At 41.2% G+C, this 22,879-nt stretch overlaps 2 protein-coding genes across 3 annotated transcripts in view; both read right to left on the bottom strand.

Moving 5' to 3' along the window:
• Nucleotides 1-22,879, bottom strand: part of ARHGAP22 (Rho GTPase activating protein 22) — a 213,636-nt gene that overhangs the window by 168,981 nt on the left and 21,776 nt on the right. The window lies entirely within an intron of this gene.
• LOC309643093 (atlastin-2-like) lies at nt 8,346-13,760 on the bottom strand. The gene is given in 4 exon segments (XM_082425470.1): nt 8,346-11,923; nt 12,242-12,471; nt 12,474-12,704; nt 12,708-13,760. Coding segments are annotated over 4 exon segments (1,164 nt in total). The 5' UTR covers nt 13,185-13,760; the 3' UTR covers nt 8,346-11,697.

The raw sequence follows: 22,879 nt of genomic DNA, 5'->3' as shown, positions 1-22,879 counted from the left end.
TCTATCCTTTTGCCAATACCACACAGTATCTTGGTTACTGTAACTTTAATATAATTAAATTGAATTTGGGTAGTGTGATTCCTCCAACTATGTCATTCTTCTTCAGTTCTGTGTTGGTGGCTTTGGGTCATTTGCCATTCTATGTAAACTTTAGAATCAGTGTGCTGATACCTATAAAATAGCTTGCCAGGATTTTTAGTGAGATTGTGCTACATCTATAGATCAAGTTGAGAAGAACTGACACCTGAACTCTTTATTTATTTAGATCCTCTTTGATTTCTTTCATCAGAATCTTGTAGTTTTCTGCATGTAGATTCTCTACATATTTTGTTAGATCTTTATGTATGTATTTAATTTTTCATGCTAATGCAAATGGCATTGTGCTTTTATTTTCAAATTCCACTGGTTCACTTTAAACAAGTATAAAGGAAAGAAACTGAATTTTGTATTTTTTTTTTTAATTTTTATTTATTTATTTATTTATGGCTGTGTTGGGTCTTCGTTTCTGTGCGAGGGCTTTCTCTAGTTGTGGCAAGCGGGGGCCACTCTTCATCGCGGTGCACGGGCCTCTCACTATCGTGGCCTCTCCTGTTGCGGAGCACAGGCTCCAGACGCGCAGGCTCAGTAGTTGTGGCGCACGGGCCCAGCCGCTCCGCGGCATGTGGGATCTTCCCAGACCAGGGCTCGAACCTGTTTCCCCTGCATTGGCAGGCAGACTCTCAACCACTGCGCCACCAGGGAAGCCCTGAATTTTGTATTTTAACCTTGTGTCCTAACCTTTCTATAATTGCTTTTTAGTTCTAGGAGGTTTTTTGTTTTGGGATTTTTTTTTGTAGATGCTTTGTGATTTTCTGCATAGATAACTTTACCATCTATGAAGGAAGCCAGTTAAAACTTCCTCCCCAATCTGTATAATTTTTATTTCCTTTTCTTGTCTTATTGCGCTAGCTAGAGCTTCCAGTACAATTTTGAATAGGAGTGCTTAAAGGGAACATCCTTCTCTTGTTACCAAAATAGGGAGAAAACATCCAGTTTCTCATCATTATCATGTTAGCTGTAGTTTTTTTGAGATGTTCTTTATCAAGTTGAGGAGATCCTCCTCATTTCACAGTTTGCTGAGAGTTTTTATCATGAATAGGTGTTGGATTTGTCAAATATTTTTCTGTATCAATTCATTTGATCACATGATTTTTCTTCTTTAGCCTATTGATGTGGTGGATTAAATTGATATTTTTTTTGAATGTTCAACCAGTTTTGCACATCTGCAATAAACCCCACTTGGTTGCATTATATAATTTTTTTTATACATTGTTGGGTTCATTTTCTTTTTCTCTTTCTTTTTTTTAATAAATATTTTTATTTATTTAAAAAATTTTTTGAAGACGTGGACCATTTTTAAAGTCTTTATTGAATTTGCTTCTGTTTTTTGTTTTGGTTTTTTGGCCGCAAGGCATGTGGGATCTTAGCTTCCTGACCAGGGATTGAACCTACACCCCCTGCATTGGAAGGCAAAGTCTTAACCACTGGACCACCAGGGAAGTCACTGTTGGGTTCATTTTGTTAATATTTTGTTGAGGAATTTTGCACCAATATTCACAGGAGATATTTGTCTGTAGCTTTCCTTTCTTGTCTTTATCTGGTTTGGGTATTAGGGTAATACTGGCTTCATAGAACGAATTAGGAAGTGTTCCTTCTACTTCTATTTTCTGGAAGAGATTGTAGAGAATTTGTATCATTTCTTCCTTAAATGTTTGGTAAAACACACCAGTGAAACCATTTCAGCCTGGTGTTTTCTTTTTTTGGAAATTTATTACTTACTCATTCAATTTCTTTAGTAGTGGTAGGCATATTCCAATTATTTCTTTTTGGCATATTGATTATACTTATTTAAAAAATTTTTGTGGTTGCCCTAGAGTCTGCAATATATATTTACAGCTAATCTAAGTCCACTCTCAAATAACACTGTACTACTGCTTTACAAATAGTGCAGGTTCCTTACACAGAGTATTCCTAATTCCTCCCTTCTGTTCCTTATGACATTGCTGTTACTAGTCTAGCTATCTGTATACCATAATCACGCAAAACACTGTTACAATTGTTACTTTGTGCAGTTATCTATTAGATCAATTAAGAATAAGAAAAAGAAAAGATTTTGTTTTACCTTCATTTATTCCTTCTCTGGATACTCTTTCTTTATGTATATCTCAGTTTCTGACCTATATCATTTTCCTTCTCCCTGAAGAACTTCTTTTAACATTTTGTGCAGAACAGTCTACTAGTGATGAATACACTCAATTTTTGTTTGTCTGATAATGTCTTTATTTAGCCTTCACTTTATTTTTTTAAAACATCTTTATTGGAGTAAAATTGCTTTACAATGGTGTGTTAGTTTCTACTTTATAACAAAGTGAATCAGTTATACATATACATATGTTCCCATATCTCTTCCCTCTTGCATCTCCCTCCCTCCCACCCTCCCTATCCCACCCCTCTAGGTGGTCACAAAGCACTGAGCTGATCTCCCTGTGCTATGCGGCTGCTTCCCACTAGCTATCTATTTTACATTTGGTAGCGTATATATGTCTATGCCACTCTCTCACCCTGTCACATCTTACCTCTCCCCCTCCCCATATCCTCAAGTCCATTCTCTAGTAGGTCTGTGTCTTTATTCCCGTCTTGCCACTAGGTTCTTCATGACCTTTATTTTCCCTTAGATTCCATATATATGTGTTAGCATACTGTATTTGTTTTTCTCTTTCTGACTTACTTCACTCTGTATGACAGACTCTAACTCCATCCACCTCACTACAAATACCTCCATTTCATTTCTTTTTATAGCTGAGTAATATTCCATTGTATATATGTGCCACATCTTCTTTATCCATTCATCCGGTGATGGACACTTAGGTTGCTTCCATGTCCTGGCTATTGTAAACAGAGCTGCAATGAACATTGTGGTACATGACTCCTTTTGAATTATGGTTTTTTCAGGGTATATGCCCAGTAGTGGGATTGCTGGGTCGTATGTTAGTTCTATTTTTAGTTTTTTAAGGAACCTCCATACTGTTCTCCATAGTGGCTGTATCAATTTACATTCCCACCAACAGTGCAAGAGTGTTCCCTTTTCTCCACACCCTCTCCAGCATTTATTGTTTCTAGGTTTTTTGATGATGGCCATTCTGACCGGTGTGAGATGATATCTCATTGTAGTTTTGATTTGCATTTCTCTAATGATTAATGATGTTGAGCATTCTTTCATGTGTCTGTTGGCAATCTGTATATCTTCTTTGGAGAAATGTCTATTTAGGTCTTCTACCCATTTTTGGATTGGGTTGTTTGTTTTTTTGATATGGAGCTGCATGAGCTGCTTGTAAATCTTGGAGATTAATCCTCTGTCAGTTGCTTCCTTTTTTTTTTTTTTTTTTTTTTTTTAAATTTATTTATTATTTTTTTATTTTTGGCTGTGTTGGGTCTTCATTTCTGTGTGAGGGCTTTCTCCAGTTGCGGCGAGTGGGGGCCACTCTTCATCGCGGTGCGCGGGCCTCTCACTATCGCGGCCTCTCTTGTTGCAGAGCACAGGCTCCAGACGCTCAGGCTCAGTAGTTGTGGCTCACGGGCCCAGTTGCTCCGCGGCATGTGGGATCTTCCCAGACCAGGGCTCGAACCCGTGTCCCCTGCATTGGCAGGCAGACTCTCAACCACTGCGCCACCAGGGAAGCCCCAGTTGCTTCCTTTGCAAATATTTTCTCCCATTCTGAGGGTTGTCTTTTGGTCTTGTTTATGGTTTCCTTTGCTGTGCAAAAGCTTTTAAGTTTCATTAGGTCCCATTTGTTTATTTGTGTTTTTACTTCCATTTCTCTAGGAGCTGGGTCAAAAAGGATCTTGCTGTGAGTTATGTCATAGAGTGTTCTGCCTATGTTTTACTCTAAGAGTTTTATAGTGTCTGGCCTTACACTTAGGTCTTTAATCCATTTTGAGTTTATTTTTGTGTATGGTGTCAGGGAGTGTTCTAATTTCATACTTTTACATGTACCTGTCCAATTTTCCCAGCACCACTTATTGAAGAGGCTGTCTTTTCTCCACTGTATATGCTTGCCTCCTTTATCAAAGATAAGGTGACCATATGTGTGTGGGTTTATCTCTGGGCTTTCTATCCTGTTCCATTGATCTATATTTCTGTTTTTGTGCCAGTAGCAAACTGTCTTGATTACTGTAGCTTTGTAGTATAGTCTGAAGTCAGGGAGCCTGATTCCTCCAGCTCCATTTTTCGTTCTCAAGATTGCTTTGGCTATTCGGGGTCTTTTGTGTTTCCATACAAATTGTGAAATTTTTTGTTCTAGTTCTGTGAAAAATGCCAGTGGTAGTTTGATAGGGATTGCATTGAATCTGTAGATTGCTTTGGGTAGTAGAGTCATTTTCACAATGTTGATTCTTCCAATCCAAGAACATGGTATATCTCTCCATCTATTTGGATCATCTTTAATTTCTTTCATCAGTGTCCTATAATTTTCTGCATACAGGTCTTTTGTCTCCTTAGGTAGTTTATTCCTAGGTATTTTATTCTTTTTGTTGCAATGGTAAACGGGAGTGTTTTCTTAATTTCACTTTCAGATTTTTCATCATTAGTGTATAGAAATGCAAGATATTTCTGTGCATTAATTTTGTATCCTGCTACTTTACCAAATTCATTGATTAGCTCTAGGAGTTTTCTGGTAGCATCTTTAGGATTCTCTATGTATAGTATCATGTCATCTGCAAACAGTGACAGCTTTACTTCTTCTTTTCCGATTTGGATTCCTTTTATTTCTTTTTCTTCTCTGATTGCTGTGGCTAAAACTTCCAAAACTATGTTGAATAATAGTGGTGAGAGTGGGCAACCTTGTCTTGTTCCTGATCTTAGTGGAAATGGTTTCAGTTTTTCACCACTGAGGACAATGTTGGCTGTGGGTTTGTCATATATGGCCTTTATTTTGTTGAGGAAAGTTCCCTCTATGCCTACTTTCTGCAGGGCTTTTATCATAAATGGGTGTTGAATTTTGTCAAAAGCTTTCTCTGCATCTATTGAGATGATCATATGGTTTTTCTCCTTCAGTTTGTTAATATGATGTATCACGTTGATTGATTTGCATATATTGAAGAATCCTTGCATTCCTGGAATAGACCCCACTTGATCATGGTGTATGATCCTTTTAATGCGCTGTTGGATTCTGTTTGCTAGTATTTTGTTGAGGATTTTTGCATCTATGTTCATCAGTGATATTGGCCTGTAGTTTTCTTTCTTTGTGACATCTTTGTCTGGTTTTGGTATCAGGGTGATGATGGCCTCATAGAATGAGTTTGGGAGTGTTCCTCAGTCTGCAATATTTTGGAAGAGTTTGAGAAGGATAGGTGTTAGCTCTTCTCTAAATGTTTGATAGAATTCGCCTGTGAAGCCATCTGGTCCTGGGCTTTTGTTTGTTGGAAGATTTTTAATCACAGTTTCAATTTCAGTGCTTGTGATTGGTCTGTTCATATTTTCTATTTCTTCCTGGTTCAGTCTCAGCAGGTTGTGCATTTCTAAGAATCTGTCCATTTCTTCCAGGTTGTCCATTTTATTGGCATAGAGTTGCTTGTAGTAATCTCTCATGATCGTTTGTATTTCTGCAGTGTCAGTGGTTACCTCTCCTTTTTCATTTCTAATTCTATTGATTTGAGTCTTCTCCCTTTTTCTCTTGATGAGTCTGGCTAATGGTTTATCAATTTTGTTTATCTTCTCAAAGAACCAGCTTTTAGTTTTATTGATCTTTGCAATTGGCTCTTTCATTTCTTTTTCATTTATTTCTGATCTGATCTTTATGATTTCTTTCCTTCTGCTAGCTTTGGGGTTTTTTTGTTCTTCTTTCTCTAATTGCTTTAGGTGCAAGGTTAGGTTGTTTATTCGAGATGTTTCCTGTTTCTTGAGGTAGGCTTGTATTGCTATAAACTTCCCTCTTAGCACTGCTTTTGCTGCATCCCATAGGTTTTGGGTCGTTGTGTCTCCATTGTCATTTGTTTCTAGGTATTTTTTGATTTCCTCTTTGATTTCTTCAGTAATCACTTCGTTATTAAGTAGTGTATTGTGTAGCCTCCATGTGTTTGTATTTTTTACAGATCTTTTCCTGTAATTGATATCTAGTCTCATAGTGTTGTGGTCGGAAAAGATACTTGATACGATTTCAATTTTCTTAAATTTACCAAGGCTTGATTTAGCCTTCACTTTTGAAGAATAATTTCAATAGATACAGAATCCTATATTAGTTGGGATTTTTTTTCTACACTTTAAATATTTCACTCCACTCTCTTCTTGCTTGTAAGTTTCTGATGAGATGTCTGATGTAATTTTTATCCTTGTTACTCAAAGGTAAGGTGGTTCCCCCTACTCCCAGCTTCTTTCAAGATTTTCTTTGTCTTTTGTTTTCTGCAATTGCATATGATATGCCTAATATGCACATAATTTTATCCTACTTGGTGTTCTCTGAACTTCCTGGATCTGTGGTTTGTTGACTGTCACTGCCTGGAGTTGGCCAAGGCACAAAGTTTAGAGTCAGCTATCAAGTTTGAGGGCACACAGTTCTCCATAAGGCCAACCTCACTCCTAACATCAACTGCAAGTTTGGGGGTGTTCCCCCAAACCACCCTCCGTTCAGTAATTTGCTAGAAGAACTCATAGAACTCACTGAAAGCTATTATACTTATAGCTGTGGTTTATTACAGGGAAAGAATACAAATTAAAATCAACCAAGGAAATGATGAATAGGGCAGAGTCTGAGAAGGTTCCGAATGCACAGCTTCCATAGTTCTCTCTCATGGAGTCAGGACATATTGCCCAGCCAGCATCAATGTGTGACAATACAGAGTAATGTCAACAAAGAAGCTTGCCAGAGCCTCAGTTTTCAGAGTTTTTATTTGGGCTCTATTGCATAGGCATGATTGATTGTCCACCTGGTTGATCTCAGCCTCAGGGTTGACCGATACCACTTGACCCAAAGCTCCCACCTTAAATCACATGATTGGTCTTTCTAGCATGAGCAGCTTCTACTATCAGGTGTGGTTAGCAATACTCTAAGATCTGGTGTAGCCAACCCTTGCCCTAAATGAAGACATTCCTATCAGGTACAACCAAGGTTACCTCCCAGAAGCCAAGGACAAAGGCTAGCCCTCTTTTTGGGCAAGAATTCTCTACTACACAGTCATTAATTTTGGAAAATTCTTGGCCATTATTACTTTAAATATTTCTTCTGTTCCTTTTTCTCTTCTCCTATTGGCATTCCAACTATGTGCTTATTACACATTTTGAAATTATCTCACCATTCTTGGATATTCTGTCTGATTTTTTGTTCTCTTTTTTCTTTGTATTCAGTTTGAATTTTTTATTGACATATTTTCAAGCTCACTGATTATTTCCTTAGCTGTGTCCAGTCTACTGATGAGCCCATCAAAGGCATTCTTCATTTCTGTTGCACTGTTTTTTATTTCTAGCATTTCTTTTTTATTCTTTCTTAGGGTTTCCATCTCTCTGTTTACATTAACCATCTGTTCTTTTTTTTTTCTTTTCTTTTTTTAATTAATTTTTATTGGAGTATGGTTGCTTTACAATGTTGTGTTAGCCTCCACTGCACAACAAAATGAATCAGCTATACGCATACAGATATCCCCTCCCTTTTGGACTTCTGTCCCGTTTAGGTTACCACAGTGCATTAGGTAGAGTTCCCTCCCAATTTCTCTCTCCCCACCCCTTTCCCCCTTGGTATCCATACATTTGTTCTTTACATCTCTGTCTATATTTCTGCTTTGCAAATAAGATCATCTATACCATTTTTCTAGATTCCACATATAAGCGTTATTATACGATATTTGCTTTTCTCTTTCTGACTTACTTCACTCTGTATGACAGTCTCTAGGTCCATCCACGTCTTTACAAATGACCCAATTTCATTCCTTTTTATGGCTGAGTAATATTCCATTGTATATATGTGCCACATGTCCTTTATCCACTCCTCTGTTGATGGACATTTAGGTTGCTTCCATGTCCTGGCTATTGTAAATAGTGCTGCAATGAACATTGGTGTGCATGTGTTTTTTTGAATTATGGTTTTCTCTGGGTATATGCTCAGTAGTGGGATTGCTGGGTCATATGGTACTTCTATTTTTAGTTTTTTAAGGAACCTCCATACTGTTCTCCATAGTGGCTGTATCAATTTACATTCCCACCAACAGTGTATGAGGGTTCCCTTTTCTCCACACCCTCTCCAGCATTTATTGTTGTAGATTTTTTTTTTTAAAGCCTTAGCTAGTCTTTTTTTTTTTTTTTTTTTTTTATGGCTGTGTTGGGTCTTCGTTTCTGTGCGAGGGCTTTCTCTAGTTGCGGCAAGTGGGGTCCACTCCTCACTGCGGTGCACGGGCCTCTCACTATCGCGGCCTCTCTTGTTGCGGAGCACAGGCTCCAGACGCGCAAGCTCAGTAATTGTGGCTCACAGGCCTAGTTGCTCCGTGGCATGTGGGATCCTCCCAGACCAGGGCTCGAACCCGTGTCCCCTGCATTGGCAGGCAGATTCTCAACCACTGTGCCAGCAGGGAAGCCCCTGTTGTAGATTTTTTGATGATGGCCATTCTGACCGGTGTGGGGTGATACCTCATTATAGTTTTGATTTGCATGTCTCTAATAATTAGTGATGCCAAGTATCTTTTCATGTATTTGTTGGTCATCTGTATGTCTTCTTTGGAGAAATGTCTATTTAGGTCTTCTGCCCATTTTTTGATTGGGTTGTTTGTTTTTTTGATATTGAGCTGTATGAGCTGCTTGTATATTTTGGAAATTAATCCTTTGTCAGCCATCTGTTCTTGCACGTTTTCTACTTTGTCTATTAGTGTCCTTAACACACTAGTCATAGTTATTTTAAATTATCTATCTGATAATTCCAAAATCTCTGCCATATCTTGGCTGTTATTTTCTGAATTTCCCTATGTCTCTAGATTTGGGTTAGTGGTTTGCTCTGTGACCTCAATTCTCTGCTGGGTCAAAGAAGTCATTGATTTTAAGTTCGTTTAGTTTTTTCCTTATAGTAAGGGTCGGAGTGGTAATTTCTAAGCTTTTTACACACCAAAGATAAAACCAGAAGCCTGGGTCTTTAAATTTTAATAGCTGTTGCATAATGACTATTCTTTTTCAAACAACTCCTACTGCACCTCCCACCTCCCCATTCCTAGAAGATTCCAGAGGCCTGTGACCCACATGGAAGACTTCAGAGAACAACTTCCTTTAGATCCCTCCATTAGATTAATACAAGTAATGAATGTAAGCTCCAGGAAGCAGGGATTTTTATCTGTTTTGTTACCTACTGTATTGCCAGTACCTAGAACAGTTCTGGGCACAACAATGTGTACTGAGTGACTAATTATCAACTTTTCATTAGGGAACCATTGAGTCCACCTTTAATAGCCCCAGCTAGCTCTCAGCTCTATGATGATCTGCCTTCCTCTGGGACACTCTGTTGACTGGTCTTGGATTTGCATTCCTTGAACACTGGAGAAGTAAGGCTGGGGGCCTGGCTCCAAATATAGGGTCCCTGTGTCTGCACACAGAGTCTCAATCAAGTAAAAACCCATTATTCTACTTTCTTCTAAAAAAATTCCCAAAGGCAAGAGTTCACAACCTGAGATTAATAGTAGGATCCAGTGGTTTAACTGAAAGGGAATTTCTATTCATTCAGGAATTACCATGTGCCCTTCCTTGAACTCTCTGTTTTTTATTAGCTATGCAATACTTATAACAGTTCTGTGAGATATGGCCTATCATGATCTCCCTTTTATAGTGAGGAACCCAAGTGGAGAGATTATATCACTGGAATAAGACCAGAGAGTAAGTAATTGGTGGAACTAAGATTTACACCTAGGCCTGGCTTTCTTTAAAGACTGTTCTTTTCAGAACTGGCAAAACGATGCCAGTGTCAGGGTGGGAGGGTTGACTTTCCCTCTTCACTGGGAAGTTAACAAGGACTGGATCATGACATAGGGCTAAGAAGAGGAGGGAGCAGAGGTCTGGGGAGAGGAGAGAAAACAGTTTCTTTTTGGGGTTGGGGAGGAATAGAATGCTTTTTTTTTTTTCTGTTTAAGAACAGATGAGTTGGTAGCAGTTTAATACAGATGGAAACAAATACAATCCATATAAAAACAGGATTTGCAGCAGGAGGGGGATATATCAACCAAAGCAAATTTAGAGCTTTCAGCCATGCAACTCAACATCTGAGTTCTCTTCACTTATAAACCAAACTAGATGCTTTAATAGGTGTTCGTAGAGAAGGTTACAAAGGTATTGCAAAATATTAGCCTTACATATACCACAAAAAAGAGAGAGAGAAACAAAATTAATACACCCCCTAGGCTAATCACAACAAGTTTTCCCTAACAGAGACAGACACAGAAAAATAACTTTTTACAAGCTTAGCTTCGAGGTATGAGGTACGATACCTTACAGCTCTCACTTGGGTGTTTCCCACTCATGCTCTTTTCAGTATAAACAAATAGGTTTATGTAATGGAATACATATTTGAAGAATTCCTTAAAAAAAATCACGAGTTCCATTTTATATATACAAATATTTAATTATGTACTGAAAATAAATTACAGGAAAGAACTTTAAAATGCAACAGAGGACAAAGTCACGATAAACATTCCCACTGAATTTCCTTGGCTGGGGGCGTGGTGAGACTGCAGTGCTCAAGAAGATAAATATCACAAATATAACAAAAACTTCAAATTGTCTATGCACTCACACACTGACATGAGCCACAAACATTCCTTCACAGGCACTGTACTCATTAGCCTACCACAGAACCAGATTTTGTCATAAACTACAAAACTTTTAATACAAAATCATATTTATATATTTATAATTCATATACTTGCCCTATCTGTGATTTTAGAAAATAAAAGCTACACGCTGTATAGATACTCTTAACTCATAGCTGTAGGCAACATTTTTGGATGGAATTTCTCCCCCAATAAAATTAATGGTATATTTTATGTACATGAAGGCTAAACTGCATCAAGACAGTTCAGTTCCCCAGATATGCATCTCCTTTTAGGGCAGGTTTATAAATTTAAAAAGGCAAGACAAATGTACACCTCAGAATCACTTTCTTAGCTACAAGAGTTGTCATATAATTTCTGTGACGTTTCTGATACATGCATTTATGTAATACTGGTATTGAAGGCAGTAAAGCAATATATACGTTTAATGTCATGGCTCAATAAAGGCTTCATTGTCATTCCAATCTGATTCTTGATAGTGATTCATAACTTCTCTAAAAATTAAAATTTCAATGGGACACTGTGTTAAAGAGACTCTAAATAGATTTCTTAAAATATTTCCCTGAAATATCCTTTACATAAGACAAATTTCACTAACATTAGATTAAGTAAAAAGGGAAAAAAAAAGAATTAAACATGGCACAAGTGTGCATGAAAACTAATGCTCCTCAGCCAATCTTCATGTCTTAGGAGCCATGAACAGAATGCTTAAAACCAACAAACAATTTCACACTCTGTGGCAGCCATCTGTGAAGCCAGTTATACTAAACTACTTCTACAGTTGATTGTAAACTTTAGTTTATTTTTGAGTTCTCACAGTACAGCAAGAATGAAAAACAGATAGAGTGGAGTCCATGAGGAGATGAACTGTCAGTCTGTCCTTAATCTGGCATGATGAGACACCTGGTCAGTCAGGTCTGCTTTGATAGAGTTTGTTACAGACTGCCTTATGTTTTCCTCCATGAAATTATCACCCAGTGGCTTCAATACCTGTCCCCATAGTGTTTCAGCAATCTGATCAATCATTGTTCCAATTTCTCTGAACTCCCCAGAGTATTTAACATATGCCCAAGTACAAAGAGACGTCAGGGCTTCCCTGGTGGCGCAGTGGTTGAGAATCTGCCTGCCAATGCAGGGCACACGGGTTCGAGCCCTGGTCTGGGAAGATCCCACATGCCGCGGAGCAACTAGGCCCGTGAGCCACAATTACTGAGCCTGCGCGTCTGGAGCCTGTGCTCCGCAACAAGAGAGGCCGCGATAGTGAGAGGCCCGCGCACCGCGATGAAGAGTGGCCCCCACTTGCCACAACTAGAGAAAGCCCTCACACAGAAACAAAGACCCAACACAGCCCAAAAAAATTAATAAATAAATAAAAATTTTTTAAAAAAAGAAAAAAAGAGACGTCAGTGCTAACCCCATGACAAGGTTACACAAGACAGCTATAGAGTTTAGGGCAATGAAGCCAGTCAGTCCTGAGATTATATACATAGCAAACATGACTGCAAACAGTGTGGCAGGGGTACGAGCAACATAGAAGATGTTTTTGCCATCATTGTGCTTTATAAAATTTGCATAGGTTTCTTCTATTTCAGCCTCAAACTGGCCCTGATAACGAGGGCAGAATTCATCTCCACCCATTTTTTTTTTACTGAACAAAACTGTTTAATTGCCACTTCCTTGAGATCCAGGTGTTTTCGCTCCAGATCTGAAGGTGCAATGTAAGGGTTGTCCCCACTGCCTACCTGCTCCATACTTTTGCAATAGATCTCTCTTGCTCCTGCTACTGCAGCAAGATTATTAGCTTCAGCTGTTGCCTGAAGCATGGACTTTGGATGTGGAAGTTCCTCTCCTTGATAAATTTTAAGGTAAGCCTTAAACTATTCTACAAGATCTCTACAAGTGACTTTAGATCCACTTATCTCTTTTTCTACCAAATTTTCTGGGGCAAGTAGCAATGGAACCAGATTTCGAAGCTCTCGTTTAAACTCTTCATCAATATTTTTCAATCTCCCATCAAAACTAGGATTAGTTGCAACTTTAAGACCAGGATGTGGCAAAAGGAAGCAACCAAGATTTGAGAAACAGTTGTGAATGTGCTTCCTTACATTCTGTAGCTCTTCATGTTGACTTTGTTTTACCTGCAATCTCTTTTCAAGGAATTGTTTTCCACCTTCCAAACCATATGAATGTTCATAAGGATAACTCCAGTCTTGAATCAAAAACATTAATGTCTGAAATGGTTTCTGGTAGATTTCTTCCATTGCAAGTCTGCTGTATTCTGTAAATAATTGCAAGTGTTGAAGATCATCTTCTTGAATATTTTGAGACAAATTATATACCTGGACAGAGCTAGTCATAGTGCTCAGAGCAAACACTGTTGCACAATCTTTGATAGTTGACTGGCTATCAAAGGCACCCTGGGTATCCCTCAGCAGCACAGCCACTTTTGTTCCATTAGGTCTCTCGATCACAAACACTTCATTCCAGACTTGTATGCCTGTTGTTTCTCTTTTGCAACCAACTCGCCATGTAAAGCCAGTCAATGGTTCATTGTTTCCACCAATCCAACTTTAAGAACCCTTGCTATACATATATCTAAGCATGAAGTCCAGTAGAAATGATTTCCCTTTAGGAAAAGCTCCTGCCATGGATACCACTACTATGTTAAGGTCTCGTATGTGCTCCTGTAGCAATATCTGCTCCAAAGCTTCTTCATCAAGCTCAAAGTTATGGTCATCTTCACGTGCATGAACAATCTATACTGCACATGGTTTCTTCGTAACCTCATCAGAGTTTACTAGGTCATCATCTTCATAATTCTCACCTAGGAGGGTCCTGGACAAGACGTGGTTAACCCCGGTGTTTGGGTCGCTGGTTCGCCTCCGGCACTGCAGCCCCTCGTGTGGCTGCCACCTCCGCGCTGCCTCGTCCCCCTCCGCATCTTGGACAGATTTAAAATTAACTCCCCCTAGAATGCTATTTTATTTTTTTTAATTTAAGTATAGTTGATTTACAATGTTGTGTTAGTTTCTGGTGTACTATTTACAATAGCCAGGCATGGAAGCAACCTAAATGTCCATCGACAGATGAATGGATAAAAAAGACATGGTATATACATATATACACACGCGCGCGCACGCGCACACACACACACACACACACACACACACAATGGAATATTACTCAGCCATAAAAAAGAGTGAAAACAGTTTCTCAACTGAACACTGGGCTGAGCTGGTCTTCAGGATGCACTGAGTCTTAGATGGCATTTAGGGCGGGTTTCTGAAAGTCCATGCTATGAGCATCTTTGTCCCCATGTTAATCCTCACTTTCCACCCAGGCCACCAGGATGCTGCTTCTTCCCACCACTGTTGCTATGGTAACTGGCTGGCAGTCTTACATACCAGCTGTCAAACATGCTGAGAGAAGCCCGTTCGTACCACTAACCCAGTCATACTCTGGAAAGCCGATGGATACACATTCCAGTTGTGGTGGGGGACTTGATGGCTATGGCCAAGGGGTGCAGCCAATGTCCCTGAAGGCAGAGGTGCGGCTGCAAATGAGCAGTAGAGATGGGTCAGCTCAGATCTGGGTGGAGCCCTGCTTCTGCTGCTCAGTAGCAGTGTGCCCTTGGGAGTCAATGCATTTCCTGAATCTCATCTTCCTTATCTGGCCAACAGGGAGAACTGTTCTGCTCCCACAGAGCTGGGGCAGCAGTAAATGAGACCGCAGGGGGGTGCAGAAGAATTGTGAGCCCTCACTGTGGTTTGCCATTTCGCAACCACTCTCAGGGTCGAGTCATTTCTCCCAGATGTGCAGGAACAGAAATCAGCGTAAGAAACTGGTTCCCTAAGGAAAGCCCCTGACTCAGCCCCTATTTGGTTCAGTTGCTGAGGGTGGGTAAGTGTGGGCTTCCGCTGGCTTCCAGAGGGCAGTGTGTCTGGCAGAGTTTCTGTCTAGACACTGGCTGAGTGCTCTGCCCAGCCTCCCCCCAGCCTCCTTGTTCCTGGGGCACAGATGCCTTACTATTCCTCAGGGCCAACAGCTCAGGATCCAGGAAAGCAAGAGGGCTCTTCCCTGCTGTCATGGGCTGAACTGTGCCCACTCCGCATTCATATGTTGAAGTCCTAACCCCCAGTACCTCAGGATGTGACTGTATCTGGACATGAGGTCTTTAAAGGGGTGATTAAGTTATAATAAGTCATTAACATGGGTCCTAATCCAATATCACTGGTGTCTTTAGAAGAAGAGATTAGGACACAGACATGCACAGAGAAAAGACCATGTGAAAACACAGGGAGAAGATGGCCATCTACAAGCCAAGGAGAGAGGCCTCAGAAGAAACCAAACCTGCTGACACCTTGATCTTAGAACTTAACCTTCCAGAATTATGAGAAAATCAATTGTTGTTGTTTAAGCCACCCAGCCTGTGACACTTTGTTATGGTAGCCTGAGCAGACTAACATGCCTGCCCTTCCTCCTCACTGTAAGTAAGAGAATTCCAGCTCCCATGGGGACCCTTGGAGACAGGGACCCTTCTGGAACCACCATGAAGTGGGACTCTTCATCTTGTTTCCGGTTGCTCTGTCTCTCACTGCTCCCTGGCCCCATCTCTGCACCTCTGCACTGGGGTTCCCAGGACCTCAACTCCATGTCTCCCCAAGTCTGTCCAGCTCACATATTGCCCCAGCTTGGAGAGAGGGACACATTAGGCTGCAGCTTGTAACACAGCTCTGGGCGCCACAAGTCCCATCTCTGTGACCAGTTCTGATTTCAGTCACAGGTGTGATAAAGAGTCCTTGTGCACTGGTGGTTCCCACTCCAGGCTCTCAGCTGCTGGGGACTTCTCTGAAGCCAAAGGGAACCTACAGACCCTGCGCAAATGAACGAAGCCCAGAAGTGCTGGGCATCCACATCTCTAGGGGCAGCCTTCAGGTGAGGGAGAAAGGGAGCAGGGTAATTCTCCTGCCTCTGTCCTTCCTGGACCATCTGAGAGGCACTCCATACTCTTCTCAGGGTTCTGCGGAAGTCAGTCTGTTGCTGACAGCGCGACCTTGATAATGCCCTTTACACAGGCCTGCCTTCCATGTCTCACTCTCCCCACCCCCTCATTCCCGCTTCCTGGCATCATCTCCCAAATAAACCACCTGCACCCAAGCCCTTGGGCTCTGCTTTTGGGGAAGGCAGATATGGGCATCGCTTTACCACTTTCCAGCTAGGGAGCAGTATGGAAAGATTTCACTTTCCTTATTTGTAAAATGGGGACATGACTATCTCACAGGCTGGTTACAGGAGTTAAATGAGATCACCATGCTGAAGTGAGTTGTAAACTGTGCAAGGTGATCTCAAAGCTAATATTTGTTATTATTTTTAGTTTGGTGGTAGCATAGGTCCTTCCTTCACTGTTCTTTCCTTAAAAAAGAAGAAGAAAACCCCACCTCCATCTCATTCCCTAGGGTCCCTGTGCTGCCAGGTACAGGTGAACATCCTTGAGGAGGAATGGGTGCTAAGGGGTTGACACTGCCCCTCCCCTCCCCCTCCTTCCCCAAACAGTATCAGTGTTTATCAGTGGGCTTCTATAAAGACAGCTGGCAGAGAGGACACTGAGTGGAGGAAACACCGGGGTGGCAGGTCTTTCCAGCCCAGCCGGAGTCAGTGCTGTCTGGGTGTCTGGGTGCCACAGGCTGGGCTTGGGGCTTGTGCAGGAGCCTGGGGAGGAGCACGATGGAGGCCTCAGATTGCCTGACACAGCCCTGGCCCTCTTCCAGGAATGCCTGCTGCGGGCTACCTACCTGGCTGCTTCTTGCCCATGCTCCAAACGCCGACTTGGCTGTTCCCTGCTCTGGGACCCTGCACCGACCCGGGAGCAGCACTGAGACCCTCCTCCTGGTTCCCGCTCTTCTTGCACACCGTCCACCAGACCCCTGTGCTTCTGCAGACCAAGAGCTCCTTGAGAGGAGGGCTGCATCTCTGCATATGTGTTCAAGCATCTAGAACAATGACTGTTGGCTAATAGTACAGGCTCGACAAACATTTGTAGACCTACGGCTAAGTTATGCCTGGGGGGACAGTGGGAGGCAAGCAGGGAGTCTTCACTCAAGGTAACTTCCAAGAAGCCAGAGGAGTAGGCAGGCACAGCCTAACTTTGGCTGGCACACAAAGTCCAGAATGCTGGGAGGCAAGTCAGGAGGGGTAGGATAAGGGGTGCTGGGACAGAGCTGCTCACAGAGCAGAAACGTGAAGGCAAAAGGCAATGTGCAGGATGCAGTGTGGGTGGGCTGGGGTCTGAGGGGCTTCCTCAGGTTGGCTGGAGCTTTAGCTTAATTCTGAGAGCTCTTCCAGTGTGAAGGGCCAGAGTGGGTGGGTGGGACAGTCAGAGAAGATGCCCTCTATATACACTTTTCCACCATCCCTACCAGATCAGTCCCCAAGAAGCTGATCCCCCCAGAAGCCAACCAGATCCCTGGTTGAATGCTGCTGAGTCCCCTGCAGATACAGACAGGCCCCAATGCAGTGTCTATGGTGTCGGGTGCTAGGCAGGGGCAGATGCCATGGATCATTGCTTGTGTGAAGCTGGGCAGTAGGTGTCTCTCTTCACTCACAGAGCTGTTGCCCAGAGCACCCCACAGGGAATGCATGATGGATGGTTGGATGGATGGATGGATGGATGAATGGTGTTGGAGTTGATGAGATGTGATAGTAAGAGAAGAGAGAATGCTGGAAGGGTCAGTCAGGAATGGCACCAAGCAGTCCTCCCCACACCTGTCCCTCCTTCTGTGCCACCTCCCAACAATGGCACCTCCTCCCTCCCTCCTTTCCACATGAGCCAGACACCCAGCTCTGTGCATTACATATTCTTAGACTGTTCTGTCTCTACCACCACTATATAGGTCCAACTTCTCATCAGCCCTTCCCTGAACTGTTGAAATGTCTCCCTGCCCTGGCCTCTTCCCCACTGCCCACCAGCTTCCCCTCCCAGAGCCATCCTGCTGGAATCTTAGAATGGCCTCACATCTTCCATTGGCTTCCCATATCCAAAACCAGAGCATAAGAACCCGTGATGGCTTTCTAATACAACTTGGCAAGGCTGAAGGACACGTCCCAGGCTTCCTTTTCTTGTATGTTTCCCACAGGCTACAGGGAGATTCTTGGGAGATTTGAGAGGCTGAAGGGAAGCAGCAGCCATTTTGCAGCACATGGGCATTATTGCTGATAAGCTGATTCATCTCATTGGCATGAAGCAGCAGCTAGACCTGCCATTGTCCTTCCTTCCCATGGAGCCTCTTCAGCTTCTCTGACTCCTGGGCCATGTACGTGTGTCTTTAGCTCTGTGACAAAGGTCTGGAATTCTGCAGAAATACTTTGCAACACCAAAACCAGCTGCGTAGACATCCTCAGTGCCTTCCCTGTCCGGCACTGCCAAGCATTGTCCATCTTTTTTCTCCACCATCTCTTGAACCCACTGTCCCCTTTATATTCTTACTGACTCGGATCCTCAAGAAGGCTACCTGACCTCCGTTAGTCTTCTCTCCATGCTATTCGTTCAGTTATTCAACAGTCATTAAGCATATACTGCATGTCAGACATCATTCTAGGCACTGTGAAAACAGCTCTAACCTTAACTTTCACCCTTCCCTCCTTATTCTAAGTGGTGCTTGAATAGTGACCAAAGGGGTAGTGGCAATAAAACCTGCAGAACAGAGCCTGTATCTTAGTAGGAGAGGGGAGACAGATAGTAGATGAAATAGGTAAGTAGGAGGCAGGACTTCTAGCTATGTCTGAGTGATGAGGTCAGCAAAACCTCTTCGCCAAATGTAACTATAAATCTGGACAAAACTGACAAAAACAACCATTTCCATACTCTGAAATTGACCAAAGGCATGCAACAATCACTTATGCTTGAAAAACTGCTATACTTTAGTTAAGAACAGTGAGAGTCTGTGGTGTTCTTGCCAAGGGGTGCTTCTATCCCACTTTCCCCATCTCAGTCCTCACAGAGGTTCTGCCAGGGTGGGGCACATCATGGGGACCAGCAACTTTGCTGACGAAGTCAAAAGTGGCTTATTCAATTTTGAGTAGTGGGTGATGCCTACACCCAGAGGCATTGTCAGTGGAATAGACAATCTTGGCAGCAAGTGAATGGGGAGAACTAATGCTGTGTCTGAGTTTGTAGTCATTGTTGGGGCAAACATGTTCCTGGCTTAGGGTGCATGCACATGCTGTGGAGACCAGAGAGGGCTCAGGGTACCCATACACTGCTGCCAACCCTAAGACTGTGGGCAAGTGCAGAGGTAATGTGAAGAGTCCAGCAGAAAGTAAAAGCCAGGGCAAACTTGAAGAACTTGAAAACAATCTGAACTTTGACTGCATTTCCCTACCTCACGCAGATCTACTGGCAGAGAATGGAAGTTCTACTAGCTCAAGGTTTGAATGCAACATCTGTCCAATCATTGGCTGATCACTGAATTACACAGAAACAGAGGTGACCCCTAGGAAGCCAGGTTTAAAAATAAAAGGAAGAATAAACAACAAATATAACCAGAGATATTAGTGACTGCATATTGTAGAGGAGACAGATTTAACAGATTTATCCCAGGCAAGTTACCAAACAATTCAACAACAACATTGTTTAGGTGAGTAAATTAGAATTCAGAGTTCCTACAATACATTATCTAAAATACCCAGTTTTTAATTAAAAAATTATAAGTGTACAAAGGAAGAGGAAAGTGTGACCCATACTTAGGAAAAAGGCCAATAGAAACTCTCTGAATATTCCCAGATTTTTGTATTTAGCAGACACATACTTTTAAAAAACCCTATGTAAATACATTTAAAGAACTAAAGGGACCATGTTTAAAGAATTAAAGGGATGCATGATAATAATGAATCAACACATAGGGAATCTCAATGAGATAGAAAATATAAAACAAAAACGGAAATTCTTGAGTTGAAAGTCCAATAATTGAAATGAAAAATTCATTAAAGGGGCTCAACAGAAGATTTGAGATGGCAGAAGAAAGAATACGTGAACTTTAGGACAGAGCTATAGAAATAACCCAATCTGAAGAATATAGAGAAACACAGAACAAAACAATTGAAGGAAAAAGAACAGACTTTCAGAGATCTTTGAAGCAACAATAAGTATGCCAACATATGTGTAATGCAAGTCCTAGAAGGAGACAAAAGAGAGTAACAGAAAAATTATTTCAAAAAAAATAGTGGCTGAAAACTTCCCAAATTTGATGAAAAGTATGTTTCACATGTAACCAACTTAAAAAATCCCAAGCAGTTTTAAAATACAAAGAGATTTATAGTTCAACACTTTAGAGTCCAACTTTTGAAAGATAAAGAGGAAATCCTGACAGTGGCAAGAGAAAAACTTGTCCCCCTCATCACATGGAGGGGGACAGCAACATGATTAACAGCTGACTTCTCATCTGAAACAATGGAGGCTAGAAGTGGAAGGCCATATTCAAAGGGTTGAAAGAAAAATAAAAACCATTAACCAGGAATTTTGTATCCAAATAGCTGTCCTACAAAAATGAAGGCAAAATTAACACATTCCCAGATAAACAACAAACAGAATTCCTTGCTGGCAGACCTGCCTCATAAGAAACACTAAAGGAAGTTCTTCAGGCTGAAAGGAAATGACACCAGGCGGCGGCCAGCATCCACAGGAAGAGATGAAGCACACAGGAAATCATAAGTACATGGGTTAATATGAAAGACTCTATAAGTATATTTTTTCTCTTTTCTTCTCTTAACATCTTTTAAAGACTTAACTGTGTATAAAGCAATAATTATAATAGTGTCCTTTGGGGCTTATAAGACATAGATGTAATACATATATGACAATACTAAAACAAAGGAGAAGAGAGGAAATGGAACTACCTTGGAGCAAAGTTTTTATGTTTCACTGGAATTAAATATTAATCTGAAGTAGATTAAGATAAAATGCATATTGTAATCCCTAGAGCAAGCACTAAGAAAATGACACAAAAATATGGTAAAAAAAAAATCAATAAAAAATTAAAGTGGTATACTAGAAAACATCTAATACAAAGATGATGGTAAAGGAGGAACAGAGGAATAAAAATAGAGGAGACATATAGAAAACAAGTCACAAAACGGAAAATGTAAACCCAATCATATCAATAAATTCATTAAATGTGAGTGGTCTAAATATCCCCATTCAAAGGGCAAAGACTGTCTTCATGAAATAGCAAGATCTAATTATATGCTATCTATAAGAGACACACTGTAGATTCAGTGATACAAACTGGTTGAAAGGAAAAGGATGGAAAAAGGTATGCCATGCAACAGGAACCATAAGACAGCTGGAACTGGCTATGTTAATATAAGATAAAATAGACTTTAAGAAAAGAAACATTACAACAAAGAGGAACATTTTACAATGATAAAAGGGTGAATACATCAGGACGCTATAACAATTATAAACATACACAGACTTAACAAAAGATCCTCAAAATACATGAAGTAAAAAGTGACAGTAGACAGTTGAATAATAAGAGTTGGAGATTTCCCTACACCAATCTCGATAAATGGCAGAACAACTAGACAGAATATCAGTAACAATATAGAAGGCTTAGACAACACTATTAATCAATTTGACCTAAGTGATATATATAGGACACTCCTTACAATGACAGCAGAATATACATTATTTTCACGTACATATGGAACATTCTTCAGGATATGCCCTAAAATAATAAATCAACTGGTGAGTGTATAAACAAAATGCACATCCATATATTATTCAGCTAAAAAGGAACAACTACTGATACACACAAGAACATGAATGAACCTCAGAAACTTTATGCTAAATGAAAGAAGCTTGATGCAAAAGACCACATAGTATATGATTCTGCTTACATAAAATGTCCAGAAAGGGCAAATTTATAGAGACAGAAGGCACATCAATGGTTTCTCAGGCTGCGGGGCAGGAGTGGGGATTAATTGCAGATAGTCAGGAGGGAATTTTTCTGGGTGATAGAAATGTCTAAAAACTGGATTATGGTGATGGTTGGATAACTCTATAAATTTACCAAAAATTATTTAATTGTACACTTAGAATGGGTGAATTTTATTCTGTGTAACTACATCTCCATAAACTGTTAAAATATAGAAATATATGAGATAATAACAAACGCTATGAAGAAAAATAAAGCAGAGGATAGGAATGTCAGGGCGGGATTCAACTTGTGCAGTCATTGGTGTGGTTTGCCAACCCTAACCCTAACTCTCCCTTCCAGGCATGTGGTCGGACTGTACTTCCTGGACCCCTCGTGGGTAGTTGGGGCAATGAGCTGTGAGTGGAGTGTGACATGTGACTTCCAGGCTGAGGATTTCACTACTGCCATGAGACCCTTCTGGAACTCAATCTCTCCCTTTGCCATCTGGCCTGGCCACCAGCAGCACTTGAGATAATGGTTGTCCCATTAGCCTGGGTCTTTGAGTCACTATGATGGGCAGGTGACCCGTGACCCAGTTACTGTGTAACTTATCCCATTGTGACACAGACAGGCAGTCAGTGAAAGCCTCAAGAGAAGGTGACATTTGGGCAAAAATCTGAAAGAGGTGAGTTTGTGAGCCATATGGATATCTGAGGGTTAGGGGGCTCTGGAGAGAGGGGCGAGCACATGCAAAGACCTGGCATGTCTGAGGAACAGCAAGGAGGCTGGTGTTGCTGGTGCCAAGCAAGCAGGGTACATAGGAGATGATGTGATGGGTAATGTTGGGCTGGGTGGAAGCGTGACATGGGGATCCACTGGGGTGTGTTGAGTGAATGACAGATCTAATCTGATTTAGGTTTAAGAGCCTGTTCCAGTTGCAATATTGAGAAGAGATGAAAAGGCCATGAGTAGAATCAGGAAGACCAGTGAGGAGGCCTTTGTAAGAATCCAAGTGAGAGCTGACTTCATACCCAGCTGCCATGACATTCTTCCTATAAACAGTTCTGATCAGTCCTATTCTTACAACTTTCAATAGCTCCCTATTGCCCATAAGAAAGAGTCCAAGTTTCTCAAAGTGA

Source organism: Balaenoptera physalus (assembly GCF_965194825.1).
Source record: "Balaenoptera physalus genome assembly, chromosome: 14".
NCBI lineage: Eukaryota > Metazoa > Chordata > Mammalia > Artiodactyla > Balaenopteridae > Balaenoptera > Balaenoptera physalus.
This window is presented reverse-complemented; position numbering and strand designations above follow the sequence as displayed.